General features: G+C 38.2%; 1 protein-coding gene across 2 annotated transcripts in view; it reads right to left on the reverse strand.

Moving 5' to 3' along the window:
* col5a3a (collagen, type V, alpha 3a) overlaps nt 1–25,427 on the reverse strand; it is a 101,310-nt gene that overhangs the window by 64,661 nt on the left and 11,222 nt on the right. The window contains exons 2-6 of one of the 2 annotated variants that reach the window (XM_058377479.1): nt 19,573–19,740; nt 18,336–18,549; nt 18,004–18,166; nt 6,504–6,626; nt 1,873–2,268 (exon numbers count right to left, since the gene is read on the reverse strand). In XM_058377479.1, the coding sequence (XP_058233462.1) occupies nt 1,873–2,268; nt 6,504–6,626; nt 18,004–18,166; nt 18,336–18,549; nt 19,573–19,740 (1,064 nt within the window). The remainder of the gene's footprint in view (nt 1–1,872; nt 2,269–6,503; nt 6,627–18,003; nt 18,167–18,335; nt 18,550–19,572; nt 19,741–25,427) is intronic. The other variant, XM_058377480.1, reaches the window with a different exon arrangement.

Genomic DNA, 25,427 nt, shown 5'->3' on the forward strand with positions numbered 1-25,427 from the left:
GGTGGTTATTGTTTCACACAGGTCATTAATAGCAGTGGGGTATCATGCTTCATGTCCAGCTGCATGAGAAGCTAGGAATAAAACACTATTATATCTTATCCAGCGTTACAGGAACAGAACAGTAGAGTAACTCTTAACACCGCAATTTACCAACAAATACGATCTTAAAGTTAGATTCAGTTACTATTACTTTATAGTTACCTTTAGGTTTCCAGAGTTATAATTCTAAGTTAGCTACTATCATAAAGTTACGCTGAGTTACTATAATCATGTGGTTCATTTAGTTAGAGTACTAGACTTAGCTACAATTCTGTAGTTACATTTAGATACTATAATCATGAAGTCTCTTGAGGGGAATTATAACACTTTTTTTAAAATAACAAAATTAATATATAAAATAGGGAAAATAAGAGCTACGGTTCATTTAGTTAGTATAGTTACAGTACAATAATTAGCTACAATCTTATACTTACATTCATAATCATATAGTTACATTAAGTTACTATAGTTACAGTACTATACGTAGCTACAAATTTATAGTTACATTTACTTATTATAATCATATAGTTACATTAAGTTACTATAGTTACAGTACTATACTTAGCTACAATCACATAGTTACAGTTAGTTACTATAGTTACAGTACTATACGTAGCTACAAATTTATAGTTCCATTTACTTATTATAATCATATAGTTACATTAGGTTACTATAGTTACAGTACAATACTTAGCTACAATCTTAGTTCACATTTAGTTACTATAGTAACATTTAGTTACTATAATCATATATGTATATTTAGTTACTATAGTAACAGTAATATACTTAGCTACAATCTTATAGTTACAGTTAGTTACTATAGTTACAGTAGTATATTATAGTTACAGTTAGTTACTATAGTGATAGTACTATACTTAGCTACAATCTTATAGTTTTATTTAGTTAAAATAGATACTTTTAGTTACTATGGTTATAATTCTATACTTAATTATACTTTTATAATTACATTTAGATGCTTTAGCTCCTAGGGTTCCTTTTAGTATCTTTAATCCTACAGTTCCATTCAGTTACTATGTTCATATTGTTAGATTTAGTTACTTGCTGTACTGTTAGTTGCTATCATTTAGTTACATTTAGTTTCTATAATCTTATTGTTTCATTTAATGTTAGCTGGTTCCTTTATCATTTTGATTATAAGAGCTATAGTCACTAGTGCGCTGTAGTCACTCGGAAACTGGAAAAGTCCTAAAGACCTTCCTGTGGCAGAAAACCTACAAACTTACTGCCACTTCTACAAAGCACTGACCCTGGAGACTCCTTCCAAAACATGCTACAAACGCCTCCTTAAAGAACAAGTCAACTGAAAGTTTTGATTGATTCTATGGTTTTCTTTGTTGTAAAATAAATGAAATTCAGTTACAGTCTGTTTATTATTATTTATTATTATTAATCTTAGTTCCTGTGGATTAAACAAATCTCCTGAGCATGCTGTGGTAAAGTGTAACAGGCTCATGAATAATAATGATGGCTTGTTATTTTGAGGGAATTGTGTTCCGAGGGTTCAGATTCAAGCGTGACGTGACACAATGAATCATCACACACAGTACATTATGTTCATCCTCACACAGGTGGAGATGAGTCAAAATCCATATCTAGTCTACAGAGTACATCTACAATCTACCCACTATTTCCAAGGTGTTTAGTGCATGCGTACTGCTGAGCGTCGAGTCAGACTGTGGTGTTAGTGGTGACGGAGCTGGAGGGTGGTGATGGTGGTGGGTGGAGTTAGGAGTCTGGTTAGGAGGTGTTATGGTCAGTGGGTGATGAAGAGGAGAAAGAGGAGGGGCAGGCAGGGCAGCATTTACAATCTACCTCCACCTCAGCCTGAGTAGACTGGGGCAATGCACTGGGGGATACGGTGACGTCTTCAGGTGATGTAGTAGGTAATGAGTCTGGCTCGTGCGTGGGCATCTCGGGGATGGAGTCTGTCTGCTCGGTGGTGGTGTTTGGAGTTGTCACAGCCGGCGTGGGTTCGGTCACAGCCGGTGTTACATCTCGACTGAGATATTCAAGCTGATGATTGGACACCTCGAGAAATCCTTCCTCCAGAGCTTCCGCCTCCTTCCTCTTCTTCCGCGACTCTTTCTTTCCCCCTTTCTTTGAACGGCCCTTCTTATTTTTGTTCTTCTTGCCCTTCTTGCCTTTTTTCTTCTTTGGTGCCTCCGGTTCGTCGCCTTGCACGACATCAACAAGCTTGCTGGGATTGGGCTTTAGTTGAAAGGGAGTGGAGTTTAGAGGACGGGAAGAAGGGAAAAGAATAACAAAGGAGTGAAAAATAAAAAAGTAGAGACAGTGGAGAGAACACTGATAACCTCGTGGTCTTACCATATAATACCATACCATAATAATACCAACACTGGTCATGGATTATCTAGATCAAGTAATTAATTCCAAATATTTCTAAAGCAGCAGTAAAGCTACTCAAAACAGTCCATTGAAATAAATGAGCTCTAATCAAACAGGGAATGAAACAATAGAAATTAAATGAATGCTTGCAGTAGTTAATTACAAACACAAAGCACTATTGTATGATACAGGATATGAATTAGGGCTGCAAGAATTAATTTTATTGCTTTAATCTTAAAAATAAGGCTAAAAATCCATTAGGAAATCCAGTAGTGATCATTAAGAATTAGCTCTTAATTTTGCCAAAAAAAAAAAAGACTTATTTTACATTTTTAAAATTAGAAATTATTTTTAATTTTTAGTAATATTAGTAATTAATTCCTAAAAAAAAATAGGGGATTTATAGCAGCCACACTTTTTATGAAGCTAAACCTTAAATGGTGGCCATTTAGTGCACTATACATGCATAAGGGTTATGTTCGACCCTATGTAGTGAAATCATTTTTAAAATCAATTTTAAATCTGATGGAAATATAACTAGAAAATATCGTAAAAATCTCAAGTGGTGGTCATCATGTGGTGCACTGTTATGTTCTACCTTATGGAGTGTACATATAGAGTAAAAAGAAATCATTTCTAAAAAAAAAAAACTACTGGTTTTAATTTTAAAACTGATAAGTATTAAACAATGTTTATAAAACATAATGTGATTATATAGTGAATTTTTTTTTATTTTATATTCAACCTGGAATGTAAATTAAAATAAAATACAAATTTAACAGGACAGATTTGTGTGTAAATCAAAAATCAGTGACAAAATAAAATATCTAGAAATACAGTCATTTAAAAAAAAAACATTTAATCCTGTGATTTTCTTTTTCACTTTTTATATAGTATTTTAAAGAAAAGTATTAAATTCCAATGCAATAAAACTTTTTGGCATTTATCGGTATTTCTTTTGGTAATGTGCATGTAAGGTCAAAAGGTCAACTGCTGTGTCATTGATTGACACTCATCAAAATGTCTGCCTCGGGTAAACTATTCTGATGATGTGTGTGTGCATGGGGGTGGGGTGGGGGGGTGGTTTGGAGGAAGTGTTTGGGTGTGTGTGTGAATGAGATCAAGATGTGGGTCAGTAATGCGAGCAATGCTGCTCAAGCCTGATTTTACATGCTGTTCTCTCAGCTGTTGAGACAACTCTCACCTAACACACATACACACACACACACAAGCCGTGGGAAGGATGGTGCAGAAATCAACGTTCCCCATGACCCAGCACGCAAATTTATGTTTTTTCCCAATTTCCTCCCAGCGGGTTTTCCCAAAATGCAAGCCACTGCCGTACTTTGTCATGGCTCTGAGTCACACACACACACGTGCTGGAACACAAATGTGCATTCTCACGTGCACTTTGACAAAAACACTCACACGTGCACGCTTGGTCATACTCATACAGCATAAATCCTCACACTTGGACAAACACACTGAATCTTCCCACACAAGTGTATTACAGATATTCACACTCTCTCTCTCACACTCATACACACACACACACATTTCTCACACACACATTTCTCACACTTCTCCTTGGCTCTTGCATTGTCAGATTGGGTTACTCAGCGTGTCCCAGTGCAGGCTGTGTGAGTCAGAGATTTTCAGGATCCTGATCCTGTGGCCTCTGTATTGCCCACAACGGCTACATTACCCAAAAGAAAGCTTTGTATTACAGCCTGAAGAAGATCAGCAGAAAAACGACTTATCACAAACTCTGACCCTGAACATTTAAAATAGTAAAGTAGTGTAATGCAGTTAAAGCACTGAGCAAGAGGTCTTTTGTACTCAAATAGATTAAAGCAGCTCATGCAACATGCACATAACAACTCATAACAACCTTGTCACTGTAACAACACTGTAACCATAACAACACTGTAACTATAACAACACTGTAACTATAACAACACTGTAACCATAACAACACTGCAACCACAAGAACACTGGAATTATAACAACACTGTAACTATAACAACACTGTAACCATATCAACACTGTAACTATAACAACACTGTAACTATAACAACACTGCAACTAAAACAACACTGCAACCAAAACAACACTGTCACCATAGCAACACTGTAACTATAACAACACTGTAACCATAACAACACTGTAACCATAACAACACTGTGGCCATAACACTGCAACCAAAACAACACTGTCACCATAACAACATTGTCACCATAACAACACCGTAACTATAACAACACTGTAATCATAACAACACTCTAACTATAACAACACTGTAATCATAACAAAGCTGTAACCATAACAACACTGTAACTATAACAACACTGCAACTAAAACAACACTGCAATTATAACAACACTGTCACCATAGCAACACTGTAACTATAACAACACTGTAATCATAACAACACTGTAACTATAACAACACTGCAACTAAAACAACACTGCAACCAAAACAATACTGTCACCATAGCAACACTGTAAGTACAACAACACTGTAATTATAACAACACTGTAACCATAACAACACTGCAACCACAAGAACACTGGAATTATAACAACACTGTCACCATAACAACACTGTAACCATATCAACACTGTAACTATAACAACACTGCAACCACAAGAACACTGGAATTATAACAACACTGTAACCATATCAACACTGTAACCATATCAACACTGTAACCATAACAACACTGTAACCATATCAACACTGTAATCATATCAACACTGTAACCATATCAACACTGTAACTATATCAACACTGTAACCATAACAACACTGTAACTATATCAACAGTGGAACTATAACCAATACTGCTAGGATTGTTCCAGCTCATTACCAGCTTCTTACCTAGCTGATTTATTTATATTTATTAACAATAAACCTTAATTAACCTTTTTCTATATACTGTATTCACATATCTCTGATCTAACACTTCATAAATGTCCTAATATCACTCACTTACTAACAAAACGTATTTTTCTCCCAGCTCTCTGTCAGTCATGTTTGTTTTTCTTGCTTGTAAGTAATAAAACTGCCCCGTGAGTCACACTATACATCAGGGGCAAGAGAAAATTCCAAGAGCGCAGCAGTGATGTTATCTTCAATCATTCATCACAGCTTTAAACTTCACACTTATTCTTTCTGCTCAGGGTTACTGCGTGTCTGAAACACTGGGCTTGAGGCAGGAAAACACCCTGGATGGAACAGCGGTCAATCACAAGCCAATGTTTACACACACACACCACCTTCACACCATCATTAGCCAATCGTAAATCCATATACCTCCTATAGTCTAGAGTGTAGCATGTACCTGCTCTCTCCTCACCCCCATTGTCCTACAGCTTCAGTATTTATTGCCCTCTGAGCACAAGCTAGCATTCCATCCTCACTGAACTCTACAAGCTGTCATTCCCCTTTAGGTTACGTTCACAGTTTTAGATGGAGAATTCGTCTAAAGGCTCGAACAAAGAAAATGATCAAGTAATAAACAGGCGAGGCAGGTAGCTATCTGGCAGAGACGACTCTGTCTCCGTGTCCTCGCTCCCTGTTTTACTGCTTGGCTGACAGACAGCTGCTCTGGGACGGCCGCCCAGAAAACCTGCAGTAAATGCAAATGTGTCTGTTAAAAGCCCAAGTGCCCGAGGCGAGCCAGAGGGATCGGTGAAGCTTTACCAAAAAAAAAGAAAGAAAGAAAAGGAGTACACACTGCAAATTTTTGCAGACTGCAATGTCCTCGTGAACCTTTAAGGACAGTTTGGTGTGGGCGGGCAGTTCACAGGAAATAAAACCATGTTTATATAAAAGAATATTAGGCAATAAATCGGCTTGCCAGAAACCAGAAACACTGACTTAGAGACTGGTTAAGAATGAGGAGGACATGTGAGGGAAGTTAAAGTTCAGGAGGTCAGGCTGATCACCCGGTTGGCCAAATGTAGTTTAGATAAGAGTTATGTAACTGAAATGCACAAATCAGATGACGAAACAGCTATAGAGGCTAAAGGAGGAGGTTCACATGTGTGTGTGTGTGTGTGTGTGTGTGTGTGTGTGTGTGTAGTGCACACTCACCTCCTCAGGTTCGTAGTTCTGGGTACGGTAAGGCAGAGGAGAGTCACAGTCTGGGATGTAGTGATGACAGTACTCTTCCGCAGCTTGGGGGTCGTCCACAATAAGCAGCTGCTGGATATCTCCCTACCACACAAACACAAATTCAACAGATTACACAAACCATTTGGAAAACCATGATGCTTCAAGTCAAAAAGAACAATAGCTTGTAAATTGTGTCCTGCCATTTTCAATTTGAATAGCCTCTATTGTTTTGCAGGTAATATAAAAAAACCACAATCTAGTCAAATTATGATCCAAAAAAAAAGATGTGAGCTGTAGCACAATGTAATGGCTCAACATGTCGACATAATGAAGCGTATCAGGCTGCCAAAATGCATACCTACTAATACCTGCTTCAGATACACAACATAAAACATGTTATTAACAGAAATAATACCGGAGCTGTCTTTCTGTGAGTGGGTGTGTATCCAGGCTCGGTACTTTCCCAAACAGTCAGATTTTATCCTGCTTTGATATGAATTGCTCAGAACGTAAGGTCCAGGTTTAAAGTCATACATAAAATATGCATAGAGTTCTGATGAAACATTGCTAATATGCTCTGGAGCTGTGCTGCGATTCCTGTGAAGCCACAGAGCCGAGTATGAGTTCACAGGAATCAAAGCAGGAGTTCCAGGGCAACAGATACACAACATAAATCATGTTATTAACTAAAATTATACCATATCTGACTCTTCTGTGAGTGTGTGTGCATCAAGTCGTGTGTGTTTCAGCTGATGATGTACTGTGTGTGATGTTAGTATCCACAACACAGGTGTAAATAAAATATAAATAGATAAAACTATATGATGAGTCACATTGTGTACACTGTGTGTGTGTGTGTGTGTGTGCTTGTGATGATGTAAGATGACCAATGCTCCAGGATTCGATAGAATCGAGTGAAAGTCTGAAACAAGCCCAATGCTGTGGAACAATCGCACTCGGAGCACAAATGTGTCCGCCTTAATTAGAAGCTAGAGAGATTTGCCTATTTTGGCTTGTTACTGCTGTTCAGGTTTATATCATGGTGTAGATAAGGACAGTTTCCACAGTCTACAGCAGGTCAGTATTTATTCCTGCTTATACAACTTCCCTGATTTAAAATCAACAACGACTACAACAGAACCGTTCTTACTCTTTTGATTTTTCAGTTCAATTTATTTGTACAGCTCTTTCATCGATGCTGCTTTCTCAAAGCCGCTTTACAGAAACACATGGTAATAGTTAATATTCATCCCTAATGAGCAAGCCTAAAGCAACAGTGGTGAGGAAAAACTCCCTGAGATGATATGAGGAAGAAACCTTGAGAGAAACCAGGTTCAGGAGAGAACCTCATCCTCATTTGTAGTTATTTAAGAGAAGCTACACCTTCATTATGTGACTTGAATGCACCTGATGTCATAATTACGACTTCCGACTCGTAAGCACGATTTTCCCAGAAGGAAACACAGAAAGTTCAGCTCTAACGCATGAGCAATACTGATATGTCCAGATTTCCATATCCATACTTGATACCTGACTAGACAATGGCTCTTAAAGTCACTCTGTCCTGTAGGAATGTGAAATAAGGGTCAAAGACACGTGATACGCCACTGAACCGAGTCCCGGCATGAGCTCGGCCTGAGATCAAGGCTTTCACATTGTAATGAGTAAAGAGTGTTTTAAATATCAAACATCAGTGTGTACCAAAGACTGGAAGTGTTGAGGCCACGACAACATGCAACCTTCTGAAAGAGATTTAGTGCATGAGGCATAATTTCTGAGACACAGAAAGTGCTGCAGATTTCATTCATCCATCATCTTCATTTGGTCCAGAGACATAGAAAAAACTATCCATCGTAGTTCATATATACATCAAAATGAATACACACCAAGAAATCAACAAATATCTGGTGGTAAAACCAATAAATTAACATTAGATCTGATTGGACATCTGGTCCGTTGATGCTCAGTGACTCAGTGCATGATAATGTGTTAGTGTGTTACGCTGCCCCCTTTTGGCGAGAAGCCATAACATTCGGTCCATATCCAGTTTAAAGCTCCTTGGCAGCTTCTATTCCCGAGCAAATGTTGTTTAGCAAGAGAACATTCTTTTCTTTTCCCACTGTGGAAGCTTGTTCTATTCCTTAAAGAGTAAAGAAATTACTAGTCGTCACATTCGTCTGGCATGGAGGTGTTATTCGAAAGGTTCTTTCCCAACTGCATGCACCTCAGCGCTCTGTATCTGCATATCATGTTGCATTTAACAAGAAAATGATGGCATTTCTTTTCATGTAAATCACACTGCTGCAATCAATCCAGAGTTCTCAGGAAGACACTCCATTCTTCTTACTTACCTATTTAAAGACATATCCAAGTGCGCTACAGTCAGTACAGTTCTTAAATAGATGGTTATGCATATTGGACTTTTATCTGGAAACCCCTCTCTCTCTCTCACACACAGACACACACACACCAAACTCTCAAAACAATCATTTCAGACATTTCATTCAGGCCCCCGCTGTGGTGTTGGATGCATAATGAAGTTTGCATCTCGCAGACAATCTGGAAGCAATCGAGGTTTTTAGCCCTGACCACAGTCTCCCGGGCTGCTCTCCCACGCTAAGGGAACTGGACCGAAACATATCCCCCCGGAGATCCCTGGAACCAGGGCCTGGGAAACGACCCGTGAACAGGCCAAGCTTTTGCCTCCACGGGCCATGCTGGATCGCACCGGATGCAGCTTAGTAAGAATCACGAGACCAAATGACAGGAGTGGAGAGACGGGAGTGGTAATTGAGATGAATCACTTTTAAGACTGGTGGAGATTCCTAGTCATTAGCCATATGCTGGGAAATACCGACAATGTTATGTTTCCAAGTCTGTTTGTATAATACATCCATATTCTGTAGCGTTTATTTTAGACAGAGTCACAGGAGTCTATCCCAAGGGACTCTGCCCACAAGGAGGGGACACCCTGGACAAGGGAGCCAACCCATGGTAGGGCAATTATTTAAATGGGCATTTATTCAAAAATTTATTCCTCTGAGCAACTTTTAAACCTCCTCTAACCCACCACCCGTGGCTTTTTCATCACATCACTTCTTTCTTAATCCTTCTTGACATATCACTCTCTGGAGATTGAAATGTAGTTCTCACCATTTACATTGTTTTGGATTGTTCGTTTGTTGAAACTTACAGCCATGTGGTAGCAGCCCAATTTTTTAGTATTTCTAAAACTGCTGATTTTCTGGGATTTCAGTTTATACATGACGGTGGTAAAAAAAAAAAAAAATCCAACGAGGCCTGTTGATGCCTTTTATGAGAGAGGACTGAGGAGAGAAGTGAGACTCTTTTCAGAGCTGATGGGAAGGCAACAGTGCAACAGTAACTGAAATAAGCACTCTTTATATCCACGGTAAACAGAAAAGCATCTCAAAGTGGGACACAACAGCAGAAGTCTGCCAAAGACAGGAATCTGAGGCTACAATGGGCACAGGCGCACCCTAACTGGACACCATCACCAGCTCTTTGAGATGCTAGAACTTTCTTTACACGCATTAGACACAAAAGATAAACAATTAAGTCTGCAGCTTTCAGAAGTACATTATACTGGACCTTGCCATGCAAGTTTTGACCTTAAGAAATTTGCATCGGCATATGAAGCATTTTTTAGCATGCGAATGAACCGAACTGAGCCAAATGCTGGCTAAGTTGTTAGCGTCAGTGGAGAGCCAAGCGAAGCCAATCGAAGCAAGTTTACGAATTTCATGAATTTTATTTGTCAGTGAAAGCTGTTTGGAAAGAGTCAACCCACAATACCAACGCTGCCTTTAGCATGCGTTCAAAAGCTAGGTGATTTTTCGGGTGCTTTTTTGTTGACAGATTGGTGGCGTAGGTGATGCGTTCTATTTTTAGCCCAAGCTTGGTGGCACGACTTCCTGTGAGGACCCTTGACATGGAATGCTTGGCTTGGGTCAGTTCTTTGTAAGCAGCCACACAGTTTCTATACGCTTCGGATTGATAATACTGGTCATATTTTTGGGCAGCTGGAACGGATTATCTGCATTTACATTATTTCTTATGGAAAATTTGTTTCTCAGTACAAATTTTCACCTTAGGAACTTGCCTCCAGAACGAATTAAATTCATATGCTGTGGTTCCATTGTAAATAGAATAGAAAATGTTTATACTTCCACTTGTGATGAGTTGCCTAGACAACCAGAGATATCAGCTCAAATGATCCAAACACGATGCTGATTATTTTTATTATTATTATTATCATTATTATCATTATTATTATTATTATTATTATTGTTATTATTATTATAACTGTAACACAGTTATGACTCCAGTATGGCTGTGTATTCCCATTTGAACAGATAAAGGTTACATGGGTTTTCTGTAAATCTGTAAAGATCCCTCAGGAAAGAGGTAAAGCTTTTACGGAGAGCCTCATTCCAGAGATGGATGTGTTTCAGAGACGAGGTGAAAGTGATGAGAGGGCGGATCCTGGGCTGTGACGCTTAATAGTGGGGAGAGAGTAATAAAAGGTTAACTGTGAGTGTGGGAGAGTTCAGGAACATTCAGTTATTGCAGAGGCATCTAAAAGGGGTGTGGCCTGGATTGAAACATCTGGTTTGGAGGACAGAAAAAAAAGCCTGAGATGTGCGGCCATTAGAGCTATACTTCACCTCTGAAAAAAAAAAAAAAAAGCCTCTGAAAATGTCTGAATAAAAAAAGCTAATGGGGATTCATTTGCATAATGTGACCGGCTTCTAAAAGCTTCTTATTTATGATTAGCGAGCCCCATTAGCCATGCTGGGTGAAGTATTCCTCCAAGCCAGCTCACTGATAACAGCGTCTTTCTGAAGGTTAAAATATGCACAGCTAATGGAAATAGAAGGTTGGACGGTTGTCCTCAGGGAGCGGCAGAAATGAAGAGAGGACGGTTTACCAAACACAACACACGCTGCAGACGGAGACGCAAACCCTAAGGGCGAGATTAAATGACGGGATTTTTTTTTGCCCTCCTCTAGGTTTCCGCGAGCTCCACAAGCCAAAACAAGTGTTTTGAGTCATGTAGGTCAATGCAGAACCTCCAACTATGTTAATGCACCCATGCATAGCTGCACCACAACCCTGAATTATACAGTTCATTATCCATTTATCCTATCTGAAAGCCGCTCAGATGATCGCCCTTAAGTATCTGACCCTTGACCCAGCCATCTCTTTAAGTACAATGCAGATGGAAAACTGGAATAAATCACTGTGGGATAAACACTAGATCTATCAAATCCTTTAACGTGCACCCAATTACTGAGACGTGAGTCAAGTCGAGAGCTTTTTTAAGACGTCTGTAAAATCTTTCCTGTCCCATTAAAAGCGTCCTGCTTGTACTAAATGCGTTCGGGAATCAGACCGTAATTTCAATCGCTCCTGAAAGACAATATTCTGTTGACACGCTCAGTCGTAATCCGCTACAGAAATGTCAACAAACCACTTTCCTACACGGTAAACACGAATCCATCAGCGGAGACGACGCAGCCGAAACAAGTCCGAACGGCACCCGGAGATAAAGAGCCTCGGGAGAAGCTTTCGATTCAGCTCCTACCATCCGTATATTACACAAACACTGAAAAACTCAGGGCTTGGGGAGAGAAAAAAAATCACATTATAGATTTACACTAAACCAGTAAACTACTAAAAATCTACTCAAATCACAATAAAAACCCAAACGCAAATGCATCATTTAATACATTTCATAAATTTAATACTGTAATCATTCAAGGGAATGCTGCAGAAGAGGAACGAAACACCTCAGGACATGTTGTGTTGTTAGTGGAAATTTATCAAGTTCAAAGTGAAAGGAATTCATCACATCACATGTTTACATTCACATTTATGGGATTTGACAGACGCCTTTATCCAGAGTGACTTACATTTATCTCATTTACACAGCTGAGCAGTTCAGGGTTAAGAGCCTGGCTTAAGGATCCAGCAGTGACAGCTTAGAAGTCTTGGGAATTGAGCTACACTTCCCACACCAAACCATCACTAATTATTTTCCTGACAGTACACTGAACTAAAAGCTGGATGAATTTATGTAAATCAGACATGAATAATGAATCCACATGACTGAATTCAGAAACATGATCATAATTCACTTTCATTACTAGAACATGATGTCAGTATGTTTCAAAAATCAGACACTGAGCTGAGAATCAAACCCACAACACAGGACATTGGCTTTCCTCTTTGCCTCCTTCCTGGCAGCTCCATGTCCAACATTCTCCTACCATTATACTCACTCTCCCGCCTCTGAACATGTCCAAACCATCTTAATCTGGCCTCCCTAACTTTGTCCCCCAAACGTCCAACATGAGCCATCCCTCTGATGTTCTCGTTCCTAATCCTGTCCAACTGTGTCACTCCCAAAGAGAACCTCAACATCTTCAGCTCTGCTACCTCCAGCTCTGACTCCTGTCTCTAAACCATACAGCATGGCTGGTCTCACCACTGTCTTGTACACCTTCCCCTTGATTCTCGCCGATATTTTTCTATCACACAGAACTCCCGACACCTTTCTCCACCTATTCCAACCAGCCTGCACTCGCTTCTTTACCTCTTTCCCACACTCTCCATTACTCTGGACTGTTGACCCCAAGTACTTAAACTCCTGTACCTTCTTCCCCTCTTTACCCTGTAATCTTAACACCATTACCACTATTCTACACTATTAACACTGTTCCACATTACCACTGTTCTACACTATTCTACACCATTACCACTATTCTACACTATTAACACTGTTCCACATTACCACTGTTCTACACTATTCTACACCATTACCACTATTCTACACTATTAACACTGTTCCACATTACCACTGTTCTACACTATTCTACACCATTACCACTATTCTACACTATTAACACTGTTCCACATTACCACTGTTGTACACTATTCTACACCATTACCACTGTTGTACACTATTCTACACCATTACCACTGTTCTACACTATTCTACACCATTACCACTGTTCTACACTATTAACACTGTTCCACATTACCACTATTCTACACTATTCTACACCATTACCACTGTTCTACACTATTCTACACCATTACCACTATTCTACACTATTAACACTGTTCCACATTACCACTGTTGTACACTATTCTACACCATTACCACTGTTCTACACTATTCTACACCATTACCACTGTTCTACACTATTAACACTGTTCCACATTACCACTATTCTACACTATTCTACACCATTACCACTGTTCTACACTATTAACACTGTTCCACATTACCACTATTCTACACTATTCTACACCATTACCACTGTTCTACACTATTAACACTGTTCCACATTACCACTATTCTACACTATTCTACACCATTACCACTATTCTACACTATTCTACACCATTACCACTGTTCTACACTATTAACACTGTTCCACATTACCACTGTTCTACACTATTTTACACCATTACCACTGTTCTACACTATTCTATACCATTACCACTGTTGTACACTATTAACACTGTTCCACATTACCACTATTCTACACTATTTTACACCATTACCACTGTTCTACACTATTTTACACCATTACCACTGTTCTACACTATTCTACACCATTACCACTGTTGTACACTATTAACACTGTTCCACATTACCACTATTCTACACTATTTTACACCATTACCACTATTCTACACTATTCTACACCATTACCACTATTCGACACTATTCTACACCATTACCACTGTTCTACACTATTCTACACCATTACCACTGTTCTACACTATTAACGCTGTTCCACATTACCACTATTCGACACTATTCTACACCATTACCACTTTTCGACACTATTCTACACCATTACCACTGTTGTACACTATTAACGCTGTTCCACTTTACCACTGTTCTACACTATTCTACACCATTACCACTATTCGACACTATTAACACTGTTCCACATTACCACTATTCTACACTATTCTACACCATTACCACTGTTGTACACTATTAACGCTGTTCCACTTTACCACTATTCTACACTATTACCACTATTCTACACTATTCTACACCATTACCACTATTCGACACTATTCTACACCATTACCACTGTTCTACACTATTCTACACCATTACCACTGTTCTACACTATTAACACTGTTCCACATTACCACTGTTCTACACTATTCTACACCATTACCACTGTTGTACACTATTAACACTGTTCCACATTACCACTGTTCTACACTATTCTACACCATTACCACTGTTCTACACTATTCTACACCATTACCACTGTTCTACACTATTAACACTGTTCCACATTACCACTATTCTACACTATTCTACACCATTACCACTGTTGTACACTATTAACGCTGTTCCACTTTACCACTATTCTACACTATTCTACACCATTACCACTGTTCTACACTATTAACACTGTTCCACATTACCACTATTCTACACTATTCTACACCATTACCACTGTTGTACACTATTAACGCTGTTCCACTTTACCACTATTCTACACTATTACCACTATTCTACACTATTCTACACCATTACCACTATTCGACACTATTCTACACCATTACCACTGTTCTACACTATTCTACACCATTACCACTGTTCTACACTATTAACACTGTTCCACATTACCACTGTTCTACACTATTCTACACCATTACCACTGTTGTACACTATTAACACTGTTCCACATTACCACTGTTCTACACTATTCTACACCATTACCACTGTTCTACACTATTCTACACCATTACCACTGTTCTACACTATTAACACTGTTCCACATTACCACTATTCTACACTATTCTACACCATTACCACTGTTGTACACTATTAACACTGTTCCACATTACCACTATTCTACACTATTCTACACCATTACCACTGTTGTACACTATTAACGCTGTTCCACTTTACCACTATTCTACACTATTCTACACCATTACCACTGTTCTACACTATTAACACTGTTCCACATTACCACTGTTCTACACTATTCTACACCATTACCACTGTTCTACACTATTCTACACCATTACCACTGTTCTACACTATTAACACTGTTCCACATTACCACTGTTCTACACTATTCTACACCATTACCACTGTTGTACACTATTAACACTGTTCCACATTACCACTATTCGACACTATTCTACACCATTACCACTGTTCTACACTATTCTACACCATTACCACTGTTCTACACTATTCTACACCATTACCACTGTTCTACACTATTAACGCTGTTCCACATTACCACTATTCGACACTATTCTACACCATTACCACTTTTCGACACTATTCTACACCATTACCACTGTTGTACACTATTAACGCTGTTCCACTTTACCACTGTTCTACACTATTCTACACCATTACCACTATTCGACACTATTAACACTGTTCCACATTACCACTATTCTACACTATTCTACACCATTACCACTGTTGTACACTATTAACGCTGTTCCACTTTACCACTATTCTACACTATTACCACTATTCTACACTATTCTACACCATTACCACTATTCGACACTATTCTACACCATTACCACTGTTCTACACTATTCTACACCATTACCACTGTTCTACACTATTAACACTGTTCCACATTACCACTGTTCTACACTATTCTACACCATTACCACTGTTGTACACTATTAACACTGTTCCACATTACCACTATTCGACACTATTCTACACCATTACCACTGTTCTACACTATTCTACACCATTACCACTGTTCTACACTATTAACACTGTTCCACATTACCACTATTCTACACTATTCTACACCATTACCACTGTTCTACACTATTAACGCTGTTCCACTTTACCACTATTCTACACTATTCTACACCATTACCACTGTTCTACACTATTAACACTGTTCCACATTACCACTGTTCTACACTATTCTACACCATTACCACTATTCTACACTATTCTACACCATTACCACTATTCTACACTATTCTACACCATTACCACTGTTCTACACTATTAACACTGTTCCACTTTACCACTATTCTACACTATTCTACACCATTACCACTGTTCTACACTATTAACACTGTTCCACATTACCACTGTTCTACACTATTCTACACCATTACCACTATTCTACACTATTCTACACCATTACCACTATTCTACACTATTCTACACCATTACCACTGTTCTACACCATTAACACTGTTCCACATTACCACTGTTCTACACTATTCTACACCATTACCACTATTCTACACTATTCTACACCATTACCACTGTTCTACACTATTAACACTGTTCCACATTACCACTATTCTACACTATTCTACACCATTACCACTGTTCTACACTATTAACGCTGTTCCACTTTACCACTATTCTACACTATTCTACACCATTACCACTATTGGACACTATTCTACACCATTACCACTGTTCTACACTATTCTACACCATTACCACTGTTCTACACTATTAACACTGTTCCACATTACCACTGTTCTACACTATTCTACACCATTACCACTATTCTACACTATTAACACTGTTCCACATTACCACTATTCAACACTATTCTACACCATTACCACTTTTCGACACTATTAACACTGTTCCACATTTACACTATTCTACACCATTACCACTGTTCTACACTATTCTACACCATTACCACTGTTCTACACTATTAACACTGTTCCACATTTACACTATTCTACACTATTGACAAAATTCTACACTATTCTACACTATTCTATGTGTTAATATTATGAAAAAAAAAGCCTCTGAAAATGTCTGAATAAAAAAAGCTAATGGGGATTCATTTGTGACTGGCTTCTAAAAGCTCCTTATTTATGATTAGCGAGCCCCATTAGCCAAGCTGGGTGAAGTATGTGTTAATATTATGTGAATTGATCACACTCACTCTAAATCATTCAAACTAGTCATTCGACATGTGTTTAAATTTAGTATAAACAACGAAGTCACATTTTGTTGATTATATTTAAGCTAAGTCATTTTGTGTACAGCTTCATCCTTCTTACATTATATAACACATTTACAGTTTTGGCATACATTCTTATCCAGACTTACATTTATCTCAGTTATACAACTGAGGAATTGAGGGTTAAGTGGCAGATTAGTGGACCTCAGATTTAAACTCACAACCTCTGATCAGTCATCCAACACCTTAACCGATGATCTACCTCGTCCTGATACATGACAGAATCCCAAATCCTGTCATTTCCATTTTTTTGCACATTTTATGTAGTGTACGTAACTCTGTGTTGTGTTACAGAGCTCTGTGTCCCGGAGGAACGTTGGAGGAACAGCTCCAGGTCTATATGGTTGAAATGACAATAAAAGCTTCTTGACTTGGCCTGACGTGTCTAACAATGCTCGCTACTTTCTCACATATCATACCTCAAACACTTCCTCGTCCAGTAGCCTGGTCCCGAACACGGTAACGCCATCGGTGCGGACCACAGAGTCATCTCCACGGTGCAGCTCCAGAGTCTCCACCTTCTTACAGTCCAGATACAGTGTGACTGACTTGCCGTTTATGCTGTAAGCAATCCGGTGCCACCTGAAACGAGGAAACATCAGCATTAACCCAGTGTAAAAAAATCAAAGAGACAAAGAGTCTTAACGCGGTTAAAGCCAGTACTGGGCTGACAGGTAAACTGGTATGTTGGTGTTATTGCATTAGTTCCACATGACTTTGCCTTACAGCGTGTGCATGTAGAAACACTCACTTTCCATCAGCCAGGTTGATCTTCTTGAAGGTGGGGTAGAAGTCAGGGGTCGGCTGTCCCCTGTGGTCCTCGTACAGAAAGACAGGTGATCTTCCCAGCTCCAGTCCGAGCTGCTGCACGCCCTGTTCATCGTACATGGACATCAAGAAGACCTGAGCGTTCTTCTTTGCCCGCACCGTCGTCATTAGGGAGAAGTTTTCAGGAAAAGCCGAGTCTATCGGAATACATCATGGAGACATACTTTATGTTTCATGAAGAAATGTGAAGGAATGACTGAAGATACGTTCCAAAACATTAACGTAACTATAAACGTATTAAATATAGTGTATTATGTATTCTTTACACAAGAATAGACTGTATATTTGAGCCATATAAAGTAATTGTGTTTTTATTTTTTTAGCATTAGCATTATATTCATATTGCTGTAAGTTAGCATAAGTATTAAGAAGTCATGGAATGAGACAATTAGGTAACGTACTGTGAAATATTTAAGCTCTTTTTGTCTAAATGGTGTGTAAAATTTCTTTAATTTCTTTTGTATTTAACTACTGTACCTGAAAGCAGCATGAGCATGCGATTTAATAAAGTTAGCACCAATTGTTAGCAAAACCTGAAAAACTTAAACAGTTTGTGTAAATGTGTGTATATGCTAGCCTAACATACCCTGAATTAGCTGAAACGTAGATTAGCATGGTTAGCATGAAATTAGAAAAATTAGCTCACAGTAAAGTTCATGTTTAAATCGTATATTAGCCTGTGTAACTAGTAACAATTTTAACATTCGTTTAACAGTTTAAGAGCTTTGATATCTTATGAACTGTTTCATTTTCTTCAATATTTCAATAGTTTTTGTAATGTTTTTGAATATATCTTTTTTCATAACATAGCAAATCTTTGCCTCAACTTCTGCAAAACTAAATATTCTATCCTCCTAAGACCTGAACTTGCATTTTAGATTTTTTCTACCTATTTGGGGTTAGAAGGAACCAATAAATATAATAACCAGATATTATCTTTGAACATGAAGCCACTTCTTTTTGTGTACAACAGGTTCCAGTTACAAAGCATTAAGTATTTTGATGCACACAACCAAAAATGTGATGTCCTCGTATGAGGACGCCAGGTTGTAGGAGGCTATGCTCAACACCTTCATAAATCATTATATATGACTGATATTATATTCACTGTATATTTGTCGTATTTTCTTATACATTATATACACATTTATTACGCATACCTGGGAAGAGCTGCTGTGTCGGAGCACTGAGTTGGATCTTTTTATCTATCCTGAAAGCCATGTCCACTTCCTCTGTGTCAACTCTATGTGTACATAGCCCCGCCTCCATGGACACGCCCTCCATGCGATCAGACAGTTCCAGCACACGCAGGACATCAATCAGGTTACCTAGAAGGAGAAATGTTAAGATGTTATGCGTATAAAACGACATAACACTGAAGGCCAGGGCTTCTGAAACTGTTTACAGTCAGTGACACCTCTAAGTTCATTCAGACCTGGACATATTAACCTTTCTGTTTGTTCAGGATAGAGATTTTGTGAGTTTCTATAATCTCCAGATACAGACATACAGGTTTTTATTAAGATGTTCATTAGATTCCAGTCAGCTTTATTTATAGGCATAATAGGTCCTATATCAAGGACCCCACTGACTATTTATCATAGACCTCTGGAGGTCCCCAGATCTAACTTTAAGAACTATGATACTGTGTGTATGCACTGTTCATTTTATTAATTACCTTCTGCATTCAATTCAGTCTCTACTGTATTTGATTCGGTACTTACTACATTTGATTCAGTATCTATTGCATATGATTTAGTACCCACTGCATTCGATTCAGTACCTACTGCACTTGATTCAGTATCTATTGCATTTAATTCAGTACATACTGTATTTGATTCAGTACCTACAGCGTTCGATTCAGTGCCTACTGCATTTGATTCAGTATCGATTGCATTTAATTCAGTTCATACTGTATTTGATTCAGTACCTACAGCATTTGATTCAGTGCCTACTGCATTTGATTCAGTACATACTGCATTTGATTCAGGATCTATTGCAGGCGATTCAGTAATTACTGCATTCAATTTAGTACCTACTACATTCGATTCAGTACATACTGCATTCAAGTCAGTATCTATTGTATTTGACTCAGTACTTATTGCATTTGATTTACTACCTACAGCAGAATTAAATTCAGTACTTACTACATTTGATTCAGTACATATTGCATTCAATTCAGTACTTTCTGCATTCGATTCAGTAGCTACTGATTCAGTACCTCTGGCATTCATTTCAGTACTTACTGCATTCAATTCAGTACCTACTGCATTTAATTCAGTACTTTCCGCATTTGATTTACTATATACAGAATTCGATCCAGCACCTACTGCATTTGAATCAGTATCTATTGCATTTATTTCAGTACATACTGCATTTGATTCAGTACCTACTACATTCGATTCAGTACCTACTGAATTTGATTCAGTATCTATTGAATTTGACTCAGTACTTATTGCATTAGATTTACTACCTACAGCATTCAATTCAGTACTTATTACATTTAATTCCGTTCTTACTGCATTCAATTCAGTACCTACTGCGTTTGACTCAGTACTTATTGTGTTTGATTTACTACCTACAGCATTCAATTCAGTACTTACTGCACCTGATTCAGTATTTTCTGCATTCGATTCAGTACCTACTGCATTTGATTCAGTACCTACTGTATTCGATTCAGTACCTCCTGCATTCGATTCAGTACCTCCGGCATTCATTTCAGTACTTACTGCATTTAATTCAGTACCTACTGCATTTGATTCAGTACTTTCCGCATTTGATTTACTACCTACAGAATTCGATTCAGTACCTACCTACCTATTTGCTTCATTACTTATGGTATTCGATTCAGTACCTACTACATTCGATTCAGTAATTACTGCAGTCAATTCAGGACCTACTGCAGTAGATTCAGTACCTACTACGTTCAATTCAGTACTTACTGCAGTCGATTCAGTACCTACAGCTCGGGTGATAATAAGGTACATAGTGATAAGTATATGTGTGTGGTATGAACACAATCCGGACATACTACATCCTCCATGTTGGCAAGAGCCGACGCCCTCTGTGTCTTACCGCCATTTTTTGATTCTAACAGCCAGCCCCACTGCATTATGGGACACCGCAGTGTTCATTAGTTCCATAATGCAGAATCTTGGCCTCAGCCTCAGCTACATCACTCCTGATTCATTATTGATGTCAACCAGAGAGCGTGTGAGACTGTATTAATCTCACGGTTATTATTTTTGCTTGTAGCTTCCCATGATATTTTCTATAATAGTTGGATCTAATCTCGCCAAATCTAAACACAATTTTAGCCTAATTTAAAACACCAAAAGCTTGACCAGGACGAATGAACGCTGTACTTTCATGCTTATCAAAGTCTGCATGAAGGTATGAACTTCCTGATAAATAAACACATACATTTGCCTTTTATATGTATTTGTTTACGTATATATTCATATTCCGTCACATCTCTTGAGTATAAAGCAGCCTGGATGTGTAGTTTCCTCTACTGTGTGGTGGAATTCATGGTGTTCTGAGGTGGAGGAGTCGTCTAAGCAGTGCACGCGCCTGTCGTTCTCTAAAAGCTCAAAAACGGCAGCTGTGTTACAATCAGTACTGCAGGTGGCTAAGCGCAACTGTCATTATGGGATAGACTTATGGCAGGGTCTAGCCTTATGATAGTTAAGCTGCACCTGGCACCTGTCTGTGGTTCTTTCCAATGAGAGACTCATCTGCGGCTCTCCGCCCCGGCTAGCATCCTCTCTGCCTCCGTTAATGTTTACTCTTGTCTAAAGCCTGCTCATGAGGAAGTTACCACAAATCTTTTACAGGTCTTTAAAGCTCTTTGTGTCCTGGGACCTCAACTTTTTATCTGTGTAGAGCCGAATATGTTGCTTCAAACCATCACAAGTAATCTAACGTAGAAAACTGGGTAAGAAACGAACAAAAATAGACATGTTCCCTCTAATAAAGATTTCTTAAAATGCACAAAAATATACAATATTCAATTCAATTCACAGTAATTCAATTCACAATATAAAAACACTGTAATGTCCTCGCACCATCATAAACAGTTAGCCTGCTAATCAACCGCTAGTAAATTAGCCACAGGTTGGTACCTGTGATCACTGCTGGTAAACTAGTATAAAGTTGTAGCATGTTAAAACCAGAGGGTTTACAGTATTTCAGCTTTGATATTTATCTTTATTTTCTCAGCAATGTGTTCATTATTATTAGTAAAGATATTTAACTGTTAATAAACTAGCTTATAAGTATCTTTATTTTCACACTAATTTATTCATCATTATTATTACCAACAAATATAGGTAGCCAGCCAGCTAACTGTTAATAAACTAGCCCGTAAGTGTCTTTATGTTCTCAGCAATTTGTTCATCATTATTAGTGATATACTGTTAGTAAGCTAGCTTGTAACTGTATTTGTTTCCTCTGTGATTTATGTAACAGTAGCCAAGCCTTTCAAGGAAACATTTCACAACCATCATGGTTTCTCACTGTTATTAGCTAAACTAGCTAGCTGACTAGTATTTATCACAATCAAATTCTTAAAAATGTAGCATAACAAACATGACTTGCTCCTCGCTGTTATTAGGTACGCTAGCTAGCCAGCTATTCAGCAGTGGGGTTTCATTGTTTGAGTTACTGTTAAGTTTATTCCACTTAGCCAGATAACATAAACCTAACCATAAGAAACACTATTCCTCACTCTTCCTCACTAAAATTAGCCAAGTAATCTAACCATCTTGATAACTGCTAATAAACTACCTCAGACATGTCACAGCTAGCAAACAAGACCAAATACATCATGCTAATCATATTTTTCTTTGGATAGCTAGCTTAAATCAAGCTAATGTCTTACTTGTGTTAACCTGCAACAATAGCAAACAAGAAGATTTTGAATTTTCTGTATTTTACTTTCTATCTTTATCAAGACTTTTTCAGCATCCAAGTTTCCATTTTCCTCATCGTCTTGAGTATGAATTAGCGGGATAAGTTGGGGATAAGTTCAAACTTAGAAATCATATTTTTGGTTCAGTGAAACTTTAAATAAATCAGTTCTACTGGTGAGGTGAAAAAAATCAATATGCTATTAGGCTCAGGGTTTTTTTGTTTGTTTGTTTTTTTGCTAAAGGGAACTGAGGACATCTTCACGCTGTGGTTCATTTCAGCACAGGTTTTAGCAACTGAAGCATTTTACATCTGAACTGGACCATTATTCTGAATTGCCTCCTGTTTCTATTCCTTTTTTATTACACTGTCCTTTACTTTCCTGCATTAATTAAACATGTGGGAAGAGTTTGCTCATTGCAGCTTACAAAACACTGTTGGGGTTTTATGGCATTATTTATTTACTTAGCAGATGCCTTTTATTCAGAAGCTGAGTGCAGAGCGACGTGAGGCATGGCAACAGACTAAACAGGGAAAGAAGAGAGAGAAAAAGGCCACGTTACAGCGGAGTGGAGAACACCGGGTGTGGATTTAAAGCTTTCCAGACATCGGATAGAAAGGAAGAAACAACGATTGTAAAGATCTACATATGGAGAGCTGTTTTCCATCAGAATAGTTCGCAAGCAGATTTGCTAACACGCCCTCGGATTGTTTAAAATTATTGTTTTATTCCCTTTAATTATGCAAGGAAACTTTTAGCAGGTGTGTAAGTGAAAACCTCTGCTGTAGACCAAAAAATCTTAAACTTTCGGGAGCCAGGAAGCCATGAAAATTAAATTAAATTAAATTTATTCATATTATTAAATAAATAATTACACTATTTATTGAAACTGTAGAGTTGTAAAACTGAACTTCCGAACTTTTCACACACAGAATTCATTCGTTGTATTCATTTACTGATTTAACCTGAATGATATTTTCACATGTTCATTCATTTGTTTCATTATTTTATTTTACTTTCTTAAAGAGTTGGACTGTTTAACACATCACATGTCCAGGAAGTTACATCATTTGTATTTCCTGAGAGGGTCATAGGGTCAGATAGCTAAATATATACACAATGTGTGTTTTCTTTTATCCAGTTTCTTTAACACACACATACACACACTCACACACACACACACACACACACACACTTGTCTTACTATCCTTGTGAAAACCTTCTATTGAAAAAAAATGATGAATGTAGCTGACTAAATCTGTCAATATATAACTCTAACCCTAAACGTAAGCTTTACAATCAAAAGAAATATCTTCTTTCTCACACACACACAGGAACAAGGCATGGACAGGCCAGTTAGGAAGAGGTGTTTAGGAGGCAGGGCAGCCTTCTAATCTTCAACCTAATGATGGAATCTGTGTAGAGTCTAATGTTACACACGGAGAACCCGAGAGTGCTGCTGAAAACATTACAGAACTAATCTCTTCTCCAAAACAAAGCCAACCTGATGCCTCATTGGCTTCAAAACACAGTCATTTAATCATGAAAATAAAATTACAGGCCAATTCATTAGCCCTCAGCGCACACACACACTTATATTCTGGGTGAAACTCAGCTCAGTGTGTGAACGTTACACACCACAGAACTCCAACAGACTCCGAGTAGCATGGCACTGCCAAATATCTGACCTCTGACCTCGGCTAATTCGCACCACAATAAAACGAAAGCTGAAAAGGACTGCAGAGAAGAAGGGAAATGCCTCCACGGAGAGGGAATTTTTACACATCCATAACTTCCAAGATGTTTCCAGAGGAAAAGCCATGGCATTTCTTAGTACGCTGAACATCGCCGTAAATAATTGGTGTTTCATAAAAACAGTCAGTTACGAGTCGTCCAGATGTCTGACCGTGTCAATGAAATGGATTTAATCCAAATCTCAGAAACTATCATTTAAATCTCATGTGTTCTGTTGGGAGAACATTCAGGAACAGGAATAAGGAAATGGACTTATTAGATATTATCAATCTGGATAAAGAAATGAATGATTTTTTGGCTGTTAGTCTGGTATAAAATGAGTCAGGACTCTTGGCTTTCAGTGTTTTA

Source organism: Hemibagrus wyckioides, linkage group LG24 (assembly GCF_019097595.1).
Source record: "Hemibagrus wyckioides isolate EC202008001 linkage group LG24, SWU_Hwy_1.0, whole genome shotgun sequence".
Classification (NCBI taxonomy): domain Eukaryota; kingdom Metazoa; phylum Chordata; class Actinopteri; order Siluriformes; family Bagridae; genus Hemibagrus; species Hemibagrus wyckioides.